Source organism: Nothoprocta perdicaria, unplaced genomic scaffold, assembly GCF_003342845.1.
Source record: "Nothoprocta perdicaria isolate Ctin4 unplaced genomic scaffold, notPer1 scaffold_0, whole genome shotgun sequence".
In the NCBI taxonomy this organism is placed as follows: domain Eukaryota; kingdom Metazoa; phylum Chordata; class Aves; order Tinamiformes; family Tinamidae; genus Nothoprocta; species Nothoprocta perdicaria.
Window position 1 is genome coordinate 8,226,087 of NW_020454092.1, and position 19,779 is coordinate 8,245,865.

The 19,779-nt window shown below is 46.8% G+C and overlaps 1 protein-coding gene across 3 annotated transcripts in view; it reads left to right on the plus strand.

The window, feature by feature from the left end:
• Positions 1-17,798, plus strand: part of MRAS (muscle RAS oncogene homolog) — a 269,308-nt gene extending 251,510 nt beyond the window's left edge. For 2 of the 3 annotated variants that reach the window (XM_026053951.1, XM_026053934.1), the window contains exons 2-6: positions 1,560-1,773; positions 10,538-10,691; positions 13,692-13,791; positions 15,019-15,098; positions 17,658-17,798. In XM_026053951.1, the coding sequence (XP_025909736.1) occupies positions 1,581-1,773; positions 10,538-10,691; positions 13,692-13,791; positions 15,019-15,098; positions 17,658-17,757 (627 nt within the window). In that variant the 5' untranslated portion in view covers positions 1,560-1,580 and the 3' untranslated portion in view covers positions 17,758-17,798. The remainder of the gene's footprint in view (positions 1-1,559; positions 1,774-10,537; positions 10,692-13,691; positions 13,792-15,018; positions 15,099-17,657) is intronic. The other variant, XM_026053942.1, reaches the window with a different exon arrangement.
• The last annotated feature ends 1,981 nt before the right edge of the window (positions 17,799-19,779 follow it).

Below are 19,779 nucleotides of genomic sequence, written 5' to 3' on the forward strand. Positions count from 1 at the left end.
CACAAGCTGCAACTTGTTATCGTACATAATGTGGTTGTGGGGACGAAGGAGGAGAGGAGATTCCCTCATTTAGAAAATTGAGGGCTTTTTTTCTGGTTTTGCTATCGTTTTTCTCTTGGATTCAAACAGGAGGGTTATGTGCTTTTTTAAAAAAAATAGGTCACTGGCTTTTGTGCCTTTTTGGAAAGAGTTAAATGTTTTCTTTGTGCAGTAGCGAAATGAAGCTATTTCTGGGGAAGTGGTTTTGCTTGACTGTAGGCTTAGATGAAAGGGGTTTGGCCAGTGGCGGGCACACAGCTGTCCTGCCACCTCCTGGGCCAGCCTGCCCCATCTCGCATGGGCCTTTCTTGCTCATCTTGGAGGCTGAAAAAGTTAAGTCTTTAATGAAGCAAAATGCGTGTAGTTAGCAGGAAAACCGTGACTGTTCATGCCCCGAGACATCTCCCCTCCTGGGAGCGAGCAGAGCAGAGCAGCCTGGCACTTGCTGCCACTCTGCCCAGCAGGACTTTGCCAGGCCGCCAAGAGTGGCCACCAGCAAAACCCGAGTGGTTCATGGCAGCCGCTGCAGGAGGATCATCCCGCACTGCGAGATTTGCCTGAGGAAAGGAGATGGAAAGTTGGCGAGCAGCATTAGTGACCGTGCAGACGTGGGCGYCGCGCACGCCCGGCACCTGGTCGCACCCGGGGCATTTTCCTTCTTTCACTAAAAAATCAGTTYCTCTGCGGCTCGCCCGGGAGGCTGCGGATCTGTGAGCGAGCTGCAGGGGAAGCTGGTCTCCTGACTCGCTCGGYGGTGTCACAGCCGCAAAAGCCAGCCTTCCTGCCAGCAGAGTGTAAAAAAAAACATATATTTGAAAAAAATAGAGGCAAAACAAAGAACACCTGTAGTTCCTGGCCTGCTGCTGGCTGTGCGTGCTGCTTGGTTTTGTTTCTCAAACTTGAAAATGAGAGAGAAGAAAGAAGCTAAGTGCATTTTTGTCTGTCAGTAGAGCCTGGGCTGGACCTTTAGCTCCAGCTTCATTTATCACAGCCTGTTTGAGTGCAGATCTGGCACCAGCAGCCCAGCCCCAGAATGTAGCCGCTTTATTTAATGTTTGCTGTTCCCTGTGTTAAGCAGTGGGGAATAGGGTGCTTCCAGCTTCTCAATGGGATTTGGGCCCTGGCAACTGGAAATTATTTGAGACTTGACAGCTGCATTGACCCGAGGTGATTTCTGGCATGGCTGTGTGGGCTCAGCCCCTGTAGGCGAGGTATTAAGATGATAAAACTTCCACACACACATTTGGCAGCAATTAGTAATCCCTGTAGACAGGGACAGGCATAAACAAGCCACAGCAGTGAGACCATCTGCCCTACTAAGAAATAATCCATCTGGGTGATGGTAGGGGTGGTTGGGACCATGGTCGCTGCCCAGCCTGCTCAAGGGGACCGTGAGCATCAGAGTGCAGGGCAGAGAGGACAAACCCTGGCGTACGGCATTCCCACCCCCTGCGTTCCAGGGTAAAAGCCCGYTTTGTGCCAGTTGCCGATGAATGATCTGAGACGCTGTCTTTCTCCAGCAGGTTTGACGTCCTGCAAGCATGGCTACAAGCGCTGTTCCCAGCGAGAACCTCCCCACCTACAAGCTGGTGGTGGTCGGAGATGGCGGTGTGGGGAAGAGCGCTCTCACCATCCAGTTCTTTCAGAAGATTTTTGTGCCAGATTATGACCCGACTATTGAAGATTCCTACCTGAAGCACACAGAAATAGACGGGCAGTGGGCAATTCTTGATGGTGAGCAAGTCCCTCTCGCGTTACTCCTTCCCTCCTAACCGCGTGCAGGAACAGATAGGCCTGAGTGCCTCCTACAGCACCTTGTGCCCCTGTGGGCCCCCTGGACCACGGTAGACCATGGAGAACCTGGACCAGGCTCTGRAGAATTGTAGCGCAGATGGTCCCATGAGCTGCTGGGGTTGAGTTGTAGTTGGTCTCCAGTAGAGCTGCTGCGTGTGGTGGTTTGAGTTCTGCATGATGCTGCTTGTGGGAGTCACCCGGTATGGTGATTTCCAGACTCATTTGGTTTGTGATGTGTTGTCAGTCCTCAGAATAACTGAGAGGTGCCTCTTCCAGCCCTGTGCAGGTAATAAAAAGGATTAGTTAGTGCTGTGCAGTCCGTGTACCACTCTGGACACCTCAATTGACCTATAGAGCCTTCAGGGAGGCTACCCTATTATAGAACAGCAGTAGGAGGATGAAAAATAATGTCATTTCATTTTAAGCCTGCATTTGCTCCTCCTGAATAACACTGTACTCAATTCACAGCACCAGTCTGCTGAAAACCGCTCCGTGTTCTTGTTAGAAACAGTTTCTGATCTGCTGGTTGCATGAGGACTTGATGTAGTAAGTTAAACTTCTCAAGGAAACAACCACCCCACAGCTTTGCGATCTGAGAACTTCACAACACGAAGTGCAGACTAGGTCTGTGCAGCAGTGTTTGCAGGAGGTGGCTGCAGCAGAACAGTTTTACTGTAATGAGGTGGCTACTGCTAATGGTGCTTCATTGTGGTTCAGCTTATCCCCTGGGAAAGAAAGGCAAGTGGCTAACTGCATGGGGGCCATAAACAGGAAGAACATTTAATCAAAGGYGTTAGCTACTGATAGTGAAGAATTATAACACCCCTTACCTCCATTCATTCAAGAAAAATAAATGATTAAGCAGGTGGGGGTAAAACTCTATATTGCTTAAAACTGCAATGTACTGGTTTGTGCTGCAAGAGACAGAGTCACCAGAGCTGATAAAACATGAGCAGCTGCTGTTGGTGTTGGTCAGAAGGGTGTATTTGGAAGAAAAAAACTCGGCATCTTTAACTGAATACTTAGAATTCTTGTTTATACAAGGGAGTGGGTAAGTGACCTGAGGTGGGAGTGGAGAGAGAGGCTTTCTTCCAAGGAGCAGAAATTTAGCTGTTTGTTTTGATGAAAAAGCCTTTCTTTTGCTCAGATGAGGTTTTAACTGCTCTGCTGAGGCTGAATTGAATTCAGCTGTGGCCGTGAATGGCATGTTGGGAATCCCTGCATTTCAGAGCTCCTCTGCCCACAGATGTCTTGCAGCCATAGAAGCAGCAATGCAGTTTCTGCTGCTCTTTCCTCCTCCCCGAGATTTTGAACAATCGCAGTTGGGTCCTTAGGTCAAGGGAAGGGAATGTTTTTGTTTGGGAGAGCATGTGATCTTCTACCAGCTGCCCTGTAGAAACAGGGCGTAAAGACTGACGATCACGTGTGTCTCTTGCTGCAGTTCCCTGTCAGAGCTATGGGATCTCGTTGTTTTGGAGCTCATCCTCTTCTCAGAGGTCAGCATATATTCCACCAGCTGCTCTAGTCATGGCTACACCTGGTTGCATGAGTCATTTATGACATAAAATTAGGGAGACACATGATRGGAAGCATAAAGATACAGCACAATAAATATTAGACTGTCCAGTTGTCSTTTATCGTCAAACCCTTCCAGTGGTTGATGGGGAGAGGAAAGGACRATAAAAGAAAAAAATCCTGTTTGCCTCCCCCTGCCCCCAAAATAGGAGCTAATTTTGGAAGATGAGATTACAGAATGAAGCCTCAAGGGAGAGGCTTCATACACTTCTAAGCTTACAGAAATAGTAATAAAAAACAGAAATGCACAAACATCCAATAATTTGATGAAGAAAAAGAAAACACAACTCCTCCTCTCAGGCTGGTGGTTGAGCAGCTCTAGCATTTAGTATCTGCAATAATATCTTAGCATTATGTTGTAAAAAACCCTTTGTGGTAGCCAGCTCACATAAATCATCTGGCTTCTCTCCATACAGACCTCCACCCACCCTCGTTCAATAGGACTAACTGGCAGCAAGATGAAACRTTTGACTTGTATTTTCTTCCTTTGCTGGAACCTCTCACTGAAAGCAAACTTAAATGAAACAGATTTTAGTTTCAGTTTTTAAACCTTGAAGCCAGACCGAAACTCCTCAGTTGTGTTTGCTTTCTGGCATGGGAAGTTCTCTGTGTCTCTTTATGTTCTTATCAAAAAAAAGTCTATGATGGTTCCCTGCCTCCCAAAAGACAGTGAGATTTTAATGCTTCATTTGTTCTGGTCCAAAGCTCTGCAGGGTCACGAGCGGGAAAAAATGCTTATTTGGTGATCTAAAATAGCCCTTGCAGTGCTTAGGGGACAAGAGTCACATAGCAGGCCCTTTGCTCGAGGGAGGGATGCTCAGGCAACTCGTGGCCAGCCCTCAGTTTCTAGGATGCTGCCTCCCCAACAAGGCTTTAAGATCAGCCTCCAATTTTCTCTGCATATGTTATCCCCCCTGTCTTCCTGCTGTTCTTACTGAAATCAGCATGGTGATGTGCTTGGTTAAATGCAGTCGCACGCAGGTGCTGTATAGATGCATCAGGTCAGGATTAAGTGGGTGCCAGGGTTAATTTGCTTTGATTAGCTGTTGCTCCAGTTGAGCTGCTATCATAAATTTTGCACGCTGCTTTCTGTGTGCAGGCTAACTGGGCAATTAGTAGACAATTTCTTTCTACATGGCTGCAAGTGCCAGTCAGGAATTATTAAGGCATGATGCTGAAATGGAATACAGTCCTATGGCAACAACCTCCGAATGTTCCTCAAAATTCCTTACAGTTCATAAGCCACGRATAAACAGGTGGTGAGGAAGAGGAGGGAAAGAGACTATAAAATGGTCACTAACACGTCTTGGGRTTTTTGATTTGGGCTTGACCTGGTGAGGCTGAGCTTATACCCTGCTGTGCTCTCAGGGCTGAACCCTGAGCTGTAGGCGGAACTGTGCCACTTGATGCCAGTGAGGATTTAACTAAAATTTCCAAGGGAGTCTGAAAGGGGGAATTCTGCTAGGGGAATAAGCAGTTGTACCTATGGACTGGTTTGGATCAAAGTGGGCTGTGATCTCTTGACTTTCATTCCCCCCATATGAGTTAGATGCAGCATCTTCCCTTTCCCATCCATAAATTCTAGTCCTGATGCTAACAGTTGAATTTTAAAGAGATGAAAATGTTCAGTTTTCTGAAAACCAGCTCAGGTTGATCTGTGTATTTTACCTTTGCTCTGTGTGGTCTGGTCATGGGGGTTTCTTGCATTAGTCTCATTTCAAATGACAAGTGCAAATTTCTCCCCTTGTGCCCTTGTTCCTTACCCTTTCCATAAAATCCTTCAGGCACCTCTTTCAGCAGAGGGTTTCTGCTGCTAGTCATCTCAGGACAGACTGTCTTTTTATTTTTCTATTCATGAAGCTTGGGAACATTTAAACCAGGAGGCCAGAGGAAGATCAAAGGTCACTTCAGCCTCGCAGGCAGATGGTTGGTTTGTGGCTTGTTCTCTTTTTTTTTTTTTTTTTTTTACTTTAAATTCTGGGTAGTGTCATTGAATGAAGTAAAATGCAAATTAATTAATTTTATACTTTTCTTCTCATATTTGTGCTTATAGTATTTTCCTTGCCTTAATTGTTCAGATTTTGCAACCTTGAAAGAGGTTGGGATTTTTTTTTCYGTTTTGGGTTATAGGGATTTTTTTCCTGCCAGGAAAATTTGGATGTTGCAACACAGAAAACACAAGGCTTTGAATACTTGCCCTTTGTTAGAGGGGAAAATCAACTCCTTTAAGGACTTGCATCTTTATTCTGCTTATTGATGTGGAAGTCTCTCTCTTCTGAAGGCCCCTCTTTTCTTTTTCCTTGAAGAAAGGGCAAGAATTCAAGTACTTGGGCTTTCCATGTTATAAAATCTGTGTATTTAGTTAGGGCACAGAACAAGGGCTCACAAAAGCCCTAGTGTTTCCCCATCTCATGTTTTTCCTTGAAGAGGGCTCACGTGCCAAGGGCAATGTGGCCATATCAGTGAAGGAGCCAGCAGTGCCAGAGTGACCAAGGGCTTTGCTGCTCCTTGGTTGTGATTCAGGGACCTCTAAGATGCCTCGAGGGTGATTCAGTGTTTGGGAACACAGACTATAATTAGGATCTCCATCTGCTCAGCCCTTAAAATACCTGTTGCTCAGCCGAAGCACAAGGAGGCTGCCCTCTCCCACAGAGCTCCTCATCAAGGCACTGGTCCAGGAGGATGAAGACTGTGGTCACAGCCTCCCTCAGCTTTAAAGTGTTTTTTGGATGAGCCTGCCGGTCCATGTCAAGTTTTCCCCTGACTTGAACGACCAAGCTGCAGGATAGCTCGGAAGAGAGCTTCTTTCTGACCCCCTCTTTGAAGCAGAGCTGCTGTGTGGAGTGAAAAGCAAGATTTGGATCCAGAAAAAGCGAAGAGGAGCCGGGCTTAGAGAGCCAGTGCTCACAGCACATTCCTAATCTGGCTCTTTGCTGCCGGGACTGTTTCTGAATTTCACATGAAGAAGCAGTCCCTGAGGAAACCGAAAGTGCCTGGAGTCCCAACTCCTCCGTGCTGCTTCTCTCCCTTGTGCTGGGCACCCCGGACTCCTGTCTGCGTGAGGACACATCCAGTCCCTTAAAAGCTTGCACATGTGCTTGAACACATAGCCAAAGAGATTTCCCTAGAAACTCTTCATAAATCAAGTTTTATCCATTATTTTTTTTTTCTAAGCATGAGATCAATATGGGCATAATTTTTCCCTGGCCCTGACTTTCTGTGGGACACAGCCACATTTCTGGGTGCTGAAAGGCAAGGCTTTCCGAGAAGCTTTCATGACTGCTTGCAGTAATGTGCAAGTTTTAGACAGCCACTGGCTGCTGATATGGGCGGTTAAGCCCAAAGGCTGAAAAATGGAAAAAATGTGTTTAGTCTACAGTATTTTTCTGGGTATCTTTGGCTCCTCGGATGCACAGGCAGTGGAAGTGTCCTCTTGAGTTGAGCTGTGTATGTAACTGCCTAAGTGTAAAGTTTAAGTGTATAGGAGGAATTTGGGCTTTTTATTATTTTTTAATTTTTTTTTTTTTTTTAGTGAATATGTCTCTGCCCGCATCTTAATTTGACATGCCTGTGCTTCCTGGATGGACACTCAGAGTGCTGTGAGCTACAGAGACAGTAAAAAACATTTCTACCTGCAAGCACAAAKTACTTCTGTTTCAGTCTGCAGCAATTCCCTGGCTGATGTGTCTTCGTGGAATTGCTTTCTGTAAGCAGCCAGGCTCTTGCCTAATCCGTCAGGATTCATGGGAAAACGGGGTGTAAAGCTCTAATGGGGCAGGATTCAATTAGTGTAGAGTTCATCGCAGCAGCTGTGGTCACATGCACTGAAAAGTGGAGAAGGAAGCTCTCCTTGCTCAGCAGCCTCTTACCCACAAAGCTGGAGACCTCAACAGTGGGTCTGGGCAATTGTCTGCCTAATTGCTGGCAGTTTGTTCTCCAACTGGTTGCATGRTAGTTCTGTCAAATGATGTTTCCATTGCCTTCTGTGCACTGCTTCCGACATGGTCATTGGGTTTTCTCCCCTCACTGTTCACCCAAATGTTTTCTTTCACGTGCTTCCTTACTTCCTCYTTGGTCAAGTTTGTGGGAACATAACCAAGTTTGCTCTTGGAAGTCCTTTTCTATGTATTACACAGTCTATGAATTTGATTTCAGTTCTTGGAAGAATGAGGTAGGGGAAACCTGCTGTGCTTTGTTCCAAGCTTATTTCCACATTGGCTTTTATGTGTTGCCAGTAAGAGGCAACTGCTGATTTAAAGAATACCAAAGGAAGAGAGTGCTTGCAATTCTTCTCTCCTCATGATTTTTCTATGTCTTCTGGCATACAATTTATATGAGCTGGGATTTTGGAAGAAGGTACATGCTGGCTAAAATACCAAATCTTCTAACCCCTTTGGAAAGCCAGTCAAATCGCCTGTCCCTTTCTGCTTGTTTCTTTCCCAGTGCCATACACAAGAATCTTGTGGAAGCTTTTATGCTGCAAGATTTCACTGGAGGTTCAAGTAAAGCTGCTTGCATCTGGCCCCTTTTCAGAGCTGGTGCTTTCCAGGATATAGTTCCATTCTGCACACAAAGTATTCAGAACTTGCTCAAATTTATGTAGCAYAGAACTGTTAGAATTGTATTTCTTCATCCTTAGAAGAGCTTGCTTAAAAGTTAGAACAAGGACTATTTTTTGGACAACCACATGATCCTTAACATTGCAGGAATAACCCATCCAAGATTAACTTTAACCTTCACTGCTGCCTGTCTTTTCATTTCCCAAGTGCCACTGCTGAGTGCTGCCCAGGCTTGCCTGCCTTTCTATGAATGCTATAAGTGAATTCCCTTTAAATAGTGGCTGCTGAGGCAGCAGCTCTGCCTGTGTCCAGTGCAGTGTGGTGGCAAACGTCCAGGCGAGGCAGGAGTGCTCGATCTGGTGTCCGCRTGGCCCCAGGACCTGTGTAACGTCAGACCACAGTGACCAGGCCCTGCCGTCCTGGGCAGCTGRGACTGGGTCTATGGGTGCAATAGACACATAGGAACTGGAGACCCTTTGGGTGCTCCGTGGGGAGGCAGACACATTCCCCCAGCAGGACGCCAGGAGCAGCACCAGAGGTTGCCCATGTGCATTCAAGAGGGACAGGATCCACGTGAGCTGGGGTCAGCTCGGAGACGTGCCAGCCTGCCCTGATGTCACATCAAGCTGGGACAAGAGTGAGATGAGGGCAGCCTCTTGTCATGTTGGGCGAACAGGAAGGATTAATTTCCTCTTCCGTCCTGGCCRTGTGGTCTTGGCTTATCCCATGCCAGCTCTCTGCCCGGGGCATAGAAAATTACCAATGCAAGCCATGGCTTTGGTTTGGCTTTTTTATTTTTCCTTTTTTGTTTTTTTTTTCTTTCTGTGTATATTGTATTTTGTTTTTGTGTATAGTTATTGAGTAGCCTGTACACCCTTGGGAYGAGACCCTCGTTTCCTAGGTTTAGAGCTGCAGAGCACCATAAAAGGCTACAAAATGGCAGCTGTGACTTTCCAGCAGGTTCAGCTACTCAGCAGGCAAATCCAAAGCTCAGGGTCTTTGCAGGAAGCTCCTCTCGTTGCAGAGGATTCTGGAAGCAGCTGCAGATGTTTGAGGTCTCCACGTGTGCAGTGCAGCCGCCTTTGCTGTGGGCACAGGGCAGCCCGTGTCAGTGCGTGGCAAGGGCAGCTGYCCGTGCTCACCCAGCGAGTAGCACCAGCAGGAAGGTGGGCTTTATCCCGGCCTCGTCTGGAAATCAAGGCAGCCTGGGTACCCATCCCTGATAATGGGGAGCTGCTCAGACTAGAAAAACCTGCGTGAGCCTCTGCTGCGTGGTCAGCAGCACTTGCCTGCCACACGGTCTCTATCCGCCCCTGCCCTGGACTTTCCCTGTCGCTTGTGGGCAGCAGATGCCACGATGTGGCTGTTACAGCAGAGATGGAAACAGTTTTCCCATCTTTCCCAACCAGSTGGGAAGTGCAAATGTTTCTAGTCTTCTAAAAGAGGCTGCGTTTGGCTCAAGGAGACAATGATGCATATGGGCATTTACCTCAGAGCAGCCCATTCCCTCTGAGCTCCTGCTGTTTGTGTTGGCATAGTCTAAACTGATAAATCCTGTAATTGTTTCTATCTGTCTGCTGCCAGTCAAGCTCCTGGAGCTGCAGCGAGCTGAGGCCCAGGAGCTGGCACCAGCCATGTGCACCTGTACCCAGGATTTAYCCAGAAAGATGTCCAGCTTCTGCTGGATGTGCCCATGCTGGAGCCCAGTAAGGCTTACTCGCTTACTTGCTTGCGAGTAAGAGTAAGAGTAAAGCTTACTCGCTAAGGTACCTGCTAGGCAGAGTAATGGAAGAGCAGTGACTCAGGTCACACAAGGGAAGAGGTGGATCTACTAGGCAAAAGCAGCAGCTTCTTTTTGCCTAGTCCATCTAAATTGCCAGCACAAATGAGAGTGTTTAGGGATTCCTCACTGTCTGCCTTGTAACACAACCCTATATGAAGATACATGTCTGCTGTATGGGATGAAGTCACTTAAAGCTTCTAACTAGCTTCTGAATAGCAACATAGAACTTGGGGCTGGGTATTTAGAGAGTCTACCACCTTGCTCTGAAGGCACAGAATTGTGTGGAAATAATATCCAGGGAAATAACCTGGAGTGTAATATATATGTGCATCTCCCAGCTCTTCTACACTACACAGTTTTTAGATTGTTCCTGGCATTTGAACTGTCATTTACTTGTTCTTCCAAGACTGTTTTTTTCCATGAATGGATCAGAGAGCTGGAATGGGACAAGACCAAGGGTTGCAAGATACTTTGAGCCATACTTGTCAGAGGAATCCTCCCTTCCCTAAGCTCAGTGACCAGGATTTGATGCTTTGAAGGAAAGTGAAATCCACATAGTCCTCATCCTCTCTGTCAGTTGCTAGCCAAGATGCCACAGTGATGTGTGGGCATCTGAGGGCACTTTTCACTTTGTAATAAAAAATGTACCTAATTTGCTTTCCTCAAGTCTTGCACCCAGCGGTAGGACCAAGGCCAGTAGGGGTAGAAATGCAGTGTAGGACACAGAACAGCCACAGCAGTCGCAGTTTTTTGTTGTGACTAAGAGCTTCCATGTCTTCTGTCCTAGTTCTGGATACTGCAGGCCAAGAGGAGTTCAGCGCAATGCGGGAGCAGTACATGAGGACAGGAGATGGCTTCCTCATAGTCTACTCGGTGACAGACAAGGCCAGCTTCGAGCACGTGGACCGATTCCACCAGCTGATCCTGAGAGTCAAAGACAGGTAGGTGCCATGGACAGCGTTGGTCCCTCTGCCACTGTTCCTGCACCTCTGGGGGCAAAACGATGGGGAGGACGCATGTCTTGCCCTGCCCTCAACCTGCTGGGTGCCTTGGGACAAACCCTCGTATGCTCTATGCCCTGGTTCCCAGGCCTATATAGGGGGAATAAAGAATATTTTACCTTTTTCTGGTAAGCACTTACTGTATGAGCAGTATTTCAGCCTTATTTCAAACTGAAAATTATATTGGAAGGGGAAAACTCCAGCCAGAGTCCTGCTAACAGTATTGTGGAAGAAAGGCAGATAAAATGCTTTGAAGGTAACCATCTTGGCTCTCAGTAAGGAAGAGTGATGCTCTGGTCACCACACAGGCACTTAGGAAACTCCAGTAGAGAGTCAGCAAGTGTTTATTCAGGCCTGATCTTTTTGTATGTCCTGGCAGCACCCTCTGTTTCCCTGACTTCAATGTATGCCAAACAAGCCATAAAAGACCTTATATGATAGGGGGCTGTGAGCAAATGTCTTCAAGGGGAAAGCACCTCATGTCAGTCAAAGGTCAGCAGAGGAAAAATTGTATTTCTTAGTTGAAGGCACGATTCAGTTAACTCATTGAGCTCTTTAGCACCAGTTTTCAATGAATTAATAACCTGGAATATCTCAGCATGGTTGGAGATGTGTACCTTGCTCCTCCTCTTGTGAACACACTGGAGAAGGTCAGGCTGGAAGTTAAATTCTGGTAAGCAAATGCATCCTGGCAGGCTGGAAAGGAAACTCGGGGTCTATCAACCAGATAACTCCCTTTTCCTGTGCTAGTTCAGGAGATGAATCTTGTCTCCCTGGGTGGAGTGTGAATTAATCCCTTAGATGTCTGCAGCTTTAAAACATTTATTTTTTTCCATTCATAATGGCTTTTAATTATGGAAGTCATCAAGCAAAGCCACCGGAGGGTTCGGGCCTCGTTGCTGGCTTCCTTTCACAGTTCTGAATAACTTCCTCACAGGAAGGGTGGACACGTATCATGTGAGGGTCACAGCTGACAGCTCTTCCAGTAAAGCATCCACAGCAGAGCCCACAAGGGTGAAGAGCAAAGGAAAACCTGCCCTTTGATTTCATCTAAATGAACAAAAATGTCAGTCATTCAGGTGACCTCCTGGATAAGGACAGTACTGCCTTCCCTGGCAGCTTAGCTTGGGCCAGTACTAAATCTGCCTTTGTGTGTTAAGGACGACAGGATGATGTTGCCTGTGACCTGCCCCGAGCAGATGCTGCTCTTATCTAACCTCATGGCAATAAGAAATGCTGCTGTTCATTGTTTTGTCTCGGACTGAAGCTTTTGCCCCGCGCCCTGCCCGTAGAAACGTACCAGCTCATGTGTGAGAAGCAGGAAGTGAAACAGGCTGGTGAAATGGTGGTTGTTTCCCAGCTCAGAAGCACAGACGGAGGCGTTTAACACCTCTTCTAAAACCTGAGGTGCTTTGGCAGGTCGTAGCAATGGTAACATCGTGAATGAGAAGCCGTCCCACAGAGTTGGGCACAGAGCATAGCCCAAATGCAGCTTGGACAACCTTGCATGCAAGTGAGCTGCCCAAAGGTGATTTTTCCCCTACCAAAGTGTGCAAGGCAAAAGAAATCGAGTAATTCAGACAAGTGTTTTGCTCCAGAGTAATTGGAGTCAAGATACATCAATGCTCTGGTTTTAAAATTAACTCCAGATGATCAGAATGAATAATGGTAAGGCTCGTCCAAATGCAAAGTGCAATGCAGGGTATTCCTGCAGTACAGAGCACTGGGGCAACGTGCCAGAGAGAAGATGGAACCCCTGTCTGTCTCCATGAAAAATGACACAGAAACTCTCTAAAAATTGGAAGTTACTCAGCAAAGTGTTTTACATGGACATGAACACGGTCAGCTGGTTCTTAGGCCAATGAAATAAGCTCTGTTAAAGCAGAGGACACTGGAATCATTTTAGGAAGGTTTAAATATAAATKTAAGAAAATAATATTGCAGTTACTGCTGATTATCATGAGAGACCCCATCACTGCCAGCAATTGGTAAGAGAGATTTGCATCAGGTGAGGGCCTGGCTTACACCTCTCTTCAGGAAAGCTTTCATCAGGAAAGGTCTGCAGTGACTGATGGGTCTCTTCAGGCACTGGCTGAAGGCAGTCGCTTACAAGCCTGATAAAGAAATATAGAGCAATATTAGAACGAGGTGTTTTGGGCACAAAAAGGCACCTGGTCATCAGGGTTTTGCTGTGTGATTAGACAGCAGGTGACAGCGTGTGGGAAATGGTCAAGATTCTGCAGTTCCCTCCAGCTGCCTTGCAGCTATCACCACCAGTGCCTCAGTTTGTGCTAGGGGAACAACTCAAGGCAATGCTGTCTYTTTTTGTCACCTCTTGGCATCCTTTCAGAGTGCCACCCCCCCAGAGTCTGTTTTTAATTCTCTGCTATGATGGTCGGGGCCCAACTTGGTTCCTTGGCTTCCCYGGAGCTTCTCTGAGGGCCGCCCCAAAGAGGCCTCCAAGATGCCTTTTAGCCTGACAGTGACAGTGACTAGCAGCCACCAGGACACTTGGTTAGCAAAAAAACCTCAACTGCTGTAAAAGTACAATTTWCCTGCCCAAAATCTCTTTCTGTGCTCAAGTTAATTGCAGTTTACAGGTACAGCCTAATTCWGTAGTTTTTCAGTCAGCTGAAAATATTTTTTTTTGTACTTTGAAAAGTGGCAACTCTAAGCAGCACGTGCAAATAAAAAGCAGTGAATGTGTGCATGCACATAGGCTGGCAAAGTAAATTTCTCATGCAGGTAACACGTATACCTATACACCTRTAGTGTTAGGGCTGCTGTGTGATTGCTTGATCTTTCTTTCTGTTTTTTTTTTTACATGTATGTAGTATCTCTGGAGCTGGAAATGTGAGATGACGGCAGCATTAGAAAGTGAAACTGCCACTGAGCATTTGTTTTCTTGYAGTCTGCTAATAACTGCTACTGTTGTTCCAGAGAGTCCTTCCCAATGATTTTGGTGGCGAACAAAGTTGATTTAATGCATTTACGGAAAATCACCAGAGAGCAGGGAAGAGAAATGGCAACAAAACATAATGTAAGTTTGTGGGATTGTTTAATTGGTTGGTGCAAGTCCCAACCAATTTGGTTGGTGCAAGTTTGAGGCATTTGAAATTGAATTTGCTGCTCATTTGGAGCTGAATTGAAGTGTTTCTCTTAAGATCRCACATTTGTGATTACTGCTGGAATGCTATGAAGCAGACACTGCACAGTTTCCTTTGGGTGGGACCAGTTCACCATTGAACCTGGAAGCTGTGCTGRGCTGTAACAAAGCTGTGACCATCACGAAGCCACGTGCATGGGTGGTGTGAAACACGAGTCTCTGAAAYGGCAGGAATGAAGCCAACAGGGTTGTAAAGCTCATGTAAATGTGGCCCTCTGTTAGTTCTTAATTAATAATTCTGAAGTTCAGCCCAAGAAGTGGTTTTGCATTGGTGTAGATGATGGGATACTCCACTAATCCCTGCCAAGGGCCACTACTCCGGAATGCCCTGATGAAGGCAGCAACTCTAGCAGAAGGAACTTGATGGAARGGCCAAGGCAAGCAGGCTGGGGACCTCCCGTCAGCTTGCCGTGCCTCACTGGGGACCTGTGCCATGTTTCCAACGGGAGCTCAGCAGCTCGGTCACACTTGGTCCCTCACCTGTCCAAAGATGATAGTTTTTGCAAGAGCCAGTCCACCCAACCAGCCRTGTAACATGTTGCACCCATGTGCATCTGCACACGCTATGGAAAAGGCCATGCATGAAAATATAACTTGGCAGTTTTATAAATCTGCCAGGAACCTTGAACGAGCATTCTAGAAGGCCCCATCTGGTTTTCAGGCTTTGAAGGAGAAGATCATTTTACACTAAAGGRGAATTGTAGTCATGAAATATGCATGCAGTAGTCCTAATAAAATGTGGCAAGCAAGAATTTTTGGCAAGTGCTAGTCTTTCAGCAACCTTCAGCTATTTTCATGTCTGCAAGCAACCCTTGGTGGAAAAGAACATCWGACTGAATGAGGTCTATGATCATTCTTCCTCAAATCTGGAACTTGCTTATAGCAGCTGTTTTTTAATGTTTCAAATTCCCCATCTTTTGTAAGTACTTGCTGACCTTTCTGAGTATGAAGCTGTTGATAATGGCATCAGGACAGCACTTTATATATCTGGATTCCTGCATCCAATTTCTCCAGCCTTTTGGCTTTTTCATTTTGAAATKAGTTTGCTTACAAACATGTGAGCTGTTACTAATACCTTTTGTAATGTCATCTTTCCTTCAGATTCCCTATATAGAAACTAGTGCCAAGGATCCACCACTAAATGTTGACAAGGCCTTCCACGATCTCGTTAGAGTAATCAGGTAAGCTGGAAACCCTTTGCTAGTGCCCATGGATGGGCCAGGAATCCTAGTGCAGAGAGCCAGCGGCCAACCTTCCAGGCAGCAGGAGAGGGATTTTCTGCTTTTATTAGACTTCCTGGTTCTGTATCTGTAAACAGATGTTGCTAATGCTTAGTTACCTTTGCAAGGTGTAGTTTGAGAACTTACTGAGGCCAGGACAAAAATGTGTTGTCCAACAAGCAATAGAAAACCTACCCCAGCAATCAGCATTAAAAGCTCGGGACAAGTAATTTGGGTTGGTAGCTCTGCAGTCCTGGGATCGTGCATTGCCAGAGGTTAAAAGGACTGGCTATTTTCTAATGTTGGAGGTTGCATTTAGTGTTTTCTGCCCACTAAATGGAACAAATGAAGCCGTTCAGCATGATCTGATGCTGAGCCGCGGGTTTCCTCCTCGTCGGCTCCGGCTGGGCCCCGCTGTCCCGCGCGGCCCATCCCTGCGCGCCCCTTCCCTCGCTGCTGCCCCCACATCTTCACCACGGCCCACCTGGCRCCCAGGAAGGGTCGTTCTTGTGGTGCCAGCTGCCAGCTGGATCCTTGTGGGCCTTCAGGATCTGTGTTGGGGGAGGCGCTGCTGGAGACGTGGCCTAAAACCGCGCTGCTCCCCGTCCCTCGCGCAGCCGAGCGGCCTGCTCAGCGTTTGGCCAGGGGACATTTATGCGCAGYATTTGCGTACGAGCGATGATCTTAGCACAGCTCGAGCCGGCCTCCATCGAAAGCAGATGGTGCTGCCCACTCTTCCCACATATCTCAGAAGCAGGGGGCAGAAAATCTGCAGAGAACTATGGAGCGGGCTTGGACGTGGCCCAAGCTGTTTCCCAACTGTTCTGTAACTCCGCATTAGTTGGCTAGATGCTGCTTTTTGTGTTACAAGAAGTTTTTATCACGAGCTATTCTAGAGGAGGAGTTAAAAAAAAATTGCTTTTTCCTTTTTCTACATAATGTCACTGCAGACAGACRCGGACTAGAAAGAGCATCTTAATGCGATATATTCATTAAATTCATGTTTTAAAAATGTACCACATAACTTCAGATGGTCTACCTCAATCCCCTTCATRGTTATTAAGAGAGAGTTATTATGAGAACTTTTATTAGCATATGAGACCCTACATGGCATCAAGGACACCAGAGAAGTTTGGAGGAGGTTGGGTGTGGGTGAAGCTAAAGGGCAACAAGTGCTACAAAGCAGATTTGCTTCATCTTTGGGTCCCTGCAAGCCCTGTGTTTACAGGATACCATCACCCACCCAATAGTGTTTTTTACAAGTGAGCTTCAACCAACGAAATGTAAATTTACAGGTCCCTAATAAATGTGTCATTTGGGGAGTGTTTACATGGAAAGGCTCCTGCGGGCCCACACGGGTTTGCAGGGTGACAACTCTCATGCAGAGCTGGCAGCGTCTGTGCACGTGGTCGATTCCCAGTTTGTTTTGTTCCTTGCAAGAGCTCAAGCTGTCTGAGAGTTCTCCAGAAAGTTGCAGGGTGTTTGTGTCCACCCAGCAAATCTTTCACGTTTTCTCATSCCTCTTTTACACTGCACTGGTGTTTATGTAAGCACTGTCAAAGTAGAAGTCTTAACACATGCAGGACCTGGTTTTCTGCATCTCAGAAATCATTTTAGGATGCCKTAAGCAGCTTGCTGCTGATTTGTTGTTATACAAAATAACTTAAAATATCTCTTTATTTCTCCTTTCCAGTTCTGAGCCTTTAAGTTTCATGTTTTTCATGCCTCAAGCCTTCCAACTTGCTGAAAAATAAGTCTTATGAATCAAAGTTCAGCTTTTCATATTATTGCAAGCCTTTGGTCACTGAGGCAGTAAGGAAACACCAAAGAAAATCATAACAATTTGTTTCCCACCTGTGTCTTATTCTGATGTGAATAACTTGTTTTAAACAGTTTAGGGCCTGCCGTATTTTGTCACCAAAGAGGTTCATTTGGGAACTTTCCAAATTTTCAAGTTTGTTATTTAGACACTAATTGGATCCAAGGAATCTGCCTGCATTCATATGGTTTAACTTGCAATAATATGAGTCTGTTGGCTTGATGAACGTTAGGAGCAGGGTGATAAATGGCATCTCGGTGTCTCCCTGCATCCCAAGTGGGTTTGGCAGGGGGCAAATGCCCCCTCATTGTGCCGTCCATCCCACCTTTAGCCCTAATAGTTGCTTACAGCTTTGCCCTCCTTCCTTGAAAATAGGCGGTTGCCTTTTCTAGCTGTGCGGGGCGAGGAAGGGGATGGTGCAGGAAGAGCATATGAAAATAGATAGAATAGGGAGAGAGACATGTCAGCATTATATATATATRTGTATGTGTGTRTGTGTGTATGTAGAGATCTATTTACAGTATGTATGTCTAGGCATATTAATGTGTGGTGTATATATACATCTAAGCATGGGGGTAGGTGTTTATATAAATGCATGTTTTTGTGTGTGTGTATGTATGTATTGGGGGGATCTGGTGATTGGGATGTGGTTGGTGAGCGCCTGTCTCACCCCTGCTTCTCCTCTCCGTCTCCCACAACAGGCAGCAGATCCCAGAGAAAAGCCAGAAGAAGAAGAAGAAGACCAAGTGGCGCGGGGACAGAGCCGCGGGCTCGCACAAGCTGCAGTGTGCAATCTTGTGACGCTGGGCGCCCCGGGGAGCCCGCGCCCCGGCCCGGCCCCACACGAACTGAGCGCTGGCCGCCCCCCGGATCCGGCCGCACGGGCGCCCCCGGCCGGAGCGGGGCCTGTGCCCCCCGGCTGGAAGAGGGGCCCGCACTCCCCGGCRCAGCCCTAGCCTCTTCCCGCCGCCTCCCCGTGTTTATTTAAGAAAAGAAGAAACAGAAAGCGTTGGGTTCATTTGCAGACGTTTCCCCGTTGACCCATGTGGAAGCCGCCGTGAACAGCCCCTCGCCTGGTCCTCCCGTGTGTGGATGTGTGGGGGAAGGGAAAGCCCTTTGCTTTCCCTTTTTCTCTTATTTTCCTTTTTTCTTTCCCTCTCCCTGCCCCCTCTTCTTTCATTGTTTGCTCAGCGAGCACCGGGCTGGGGAGAAGCACGGCCGGGCTTGGAGCTTTTGCACTGAGCTGCCTCCCGTGCGGCAGTGCCAGAACACGCGAACGCGCCGGGCTCTGAAGGCAGCAAATGAGTCCCAGCTGCGCGGGCGCCCCAGACGTTGTGTCAGCCTGGAGGCGGCCAGCGCRGCGGCAGCGCTGGCCCCGCGCGCCTTTTGTTCCTTCCTCCTTTGTCCAGAGGTTTTGTTTCTGTTTGGTAATTTGGGGCATGTCGACGTGGAGGCGTTTTTGTTAACCTGGAAGTATTTAAATTAAAGTAATTGACAAATGGAAGGGTACATGGTCTTTGAGCGGGGGGGGGGGGAGGAGGAGGAGAGAGGAAGGAAAAGCTGCGCTGAATTTCTTATCTGGGTGTTGGATTTCTTCTGCATAAGTGTATATAAAGTGGGACAATCTAAATCCTCCTTTATTATTTCCCTAACCTTCCCCAGAGCGGCTTTGCCAGGGTCAATGAATTGTTTTGCTTTTCCCAGGCTCATCCCCCTTTAAAAAAAAAAAAAAAAAAAAGAAAATCTTTCTGGGCTTTGGCTCAACATTTCTTGATTTGTTCTTCCCTTGCAACCCCCCTAAGATGGTGACTTGAAGTGCTTTGAAAGTGCTTCAAGTGGGATGTGTTTCTTCATGAGATTCATATATCTGAAATGTTTCACTGCAAACTGTGGCGTCTAAATATCTTTATGCCTTATGAAAAAGCACACTGCAGTAATTTAGGCTGCCATCTGTAACACTAGAAGTACAATCATGCACATCCTGGAGGGGCCACGTTTTCTTTGCCACCTTCTGCTGCTGCTGAGGATCATGGTGGCAGTTTTTTTCACAGCTTAATAGCTTGTCGTCTGCTGGACCGAAGCCATCAGYTCAATTCACTGGGGCTCCAGCCCCCTTTAAAAGTAACAAATTGCTTTTGATCAGCTTGAATCCCGTTCAGATATGCTTTATGGGCATGGCTTAAAATATTGGCAGAGAGTGAATGCCAGAGATTTGTGTGTCTTGGTGCAGAAAATCCTGGTATTGGATACCCAGAGGACACTCAACATGGTGGATCATCACAAAGTTAACTGTTTATATTTGGTGTGGTCTGTTTGCCACTGGCTTTCACTGCTTGCCCCTCTTGCCAGGCCACCTTGTTAAAGGAAGAAGAATTGGAGTCGACTGGTTGATTATTTTGCAGGTAAGTGCGGCTAATGAAAACATTTTCCTAATTTGTCATTCTTCGTCGCAACCAAAAGATGGCAAATGTCTAAAGCCATCTCAGCAGACTGCTTAGCATAACACTGTCTCAACTGTCTCCATCCTCTTTTGTGTGATGACAGATGCTGGGGATGGATTAGGGAGGGGATATTGGAAAAATATTTTTCATGGACTCGTATTTTGGATAGGAGCCATATGCTCCAGTACAGTTGCAACACCCTATGTCAGCCAAGATCTGGCTCCAACCCATCACCGGGTTTCTCCCACTAAACTGTTTCCTTCTTGGCTCGGCTGTGGTGCCTGGAAGCAGAAGGGCAATATCCTGACTCTTGCTGTTATCTTATGTGGGGTGGAGATCTCCTTGTAGATACCTCATTTGTCTGCTGGTGTGAAAACCTCCA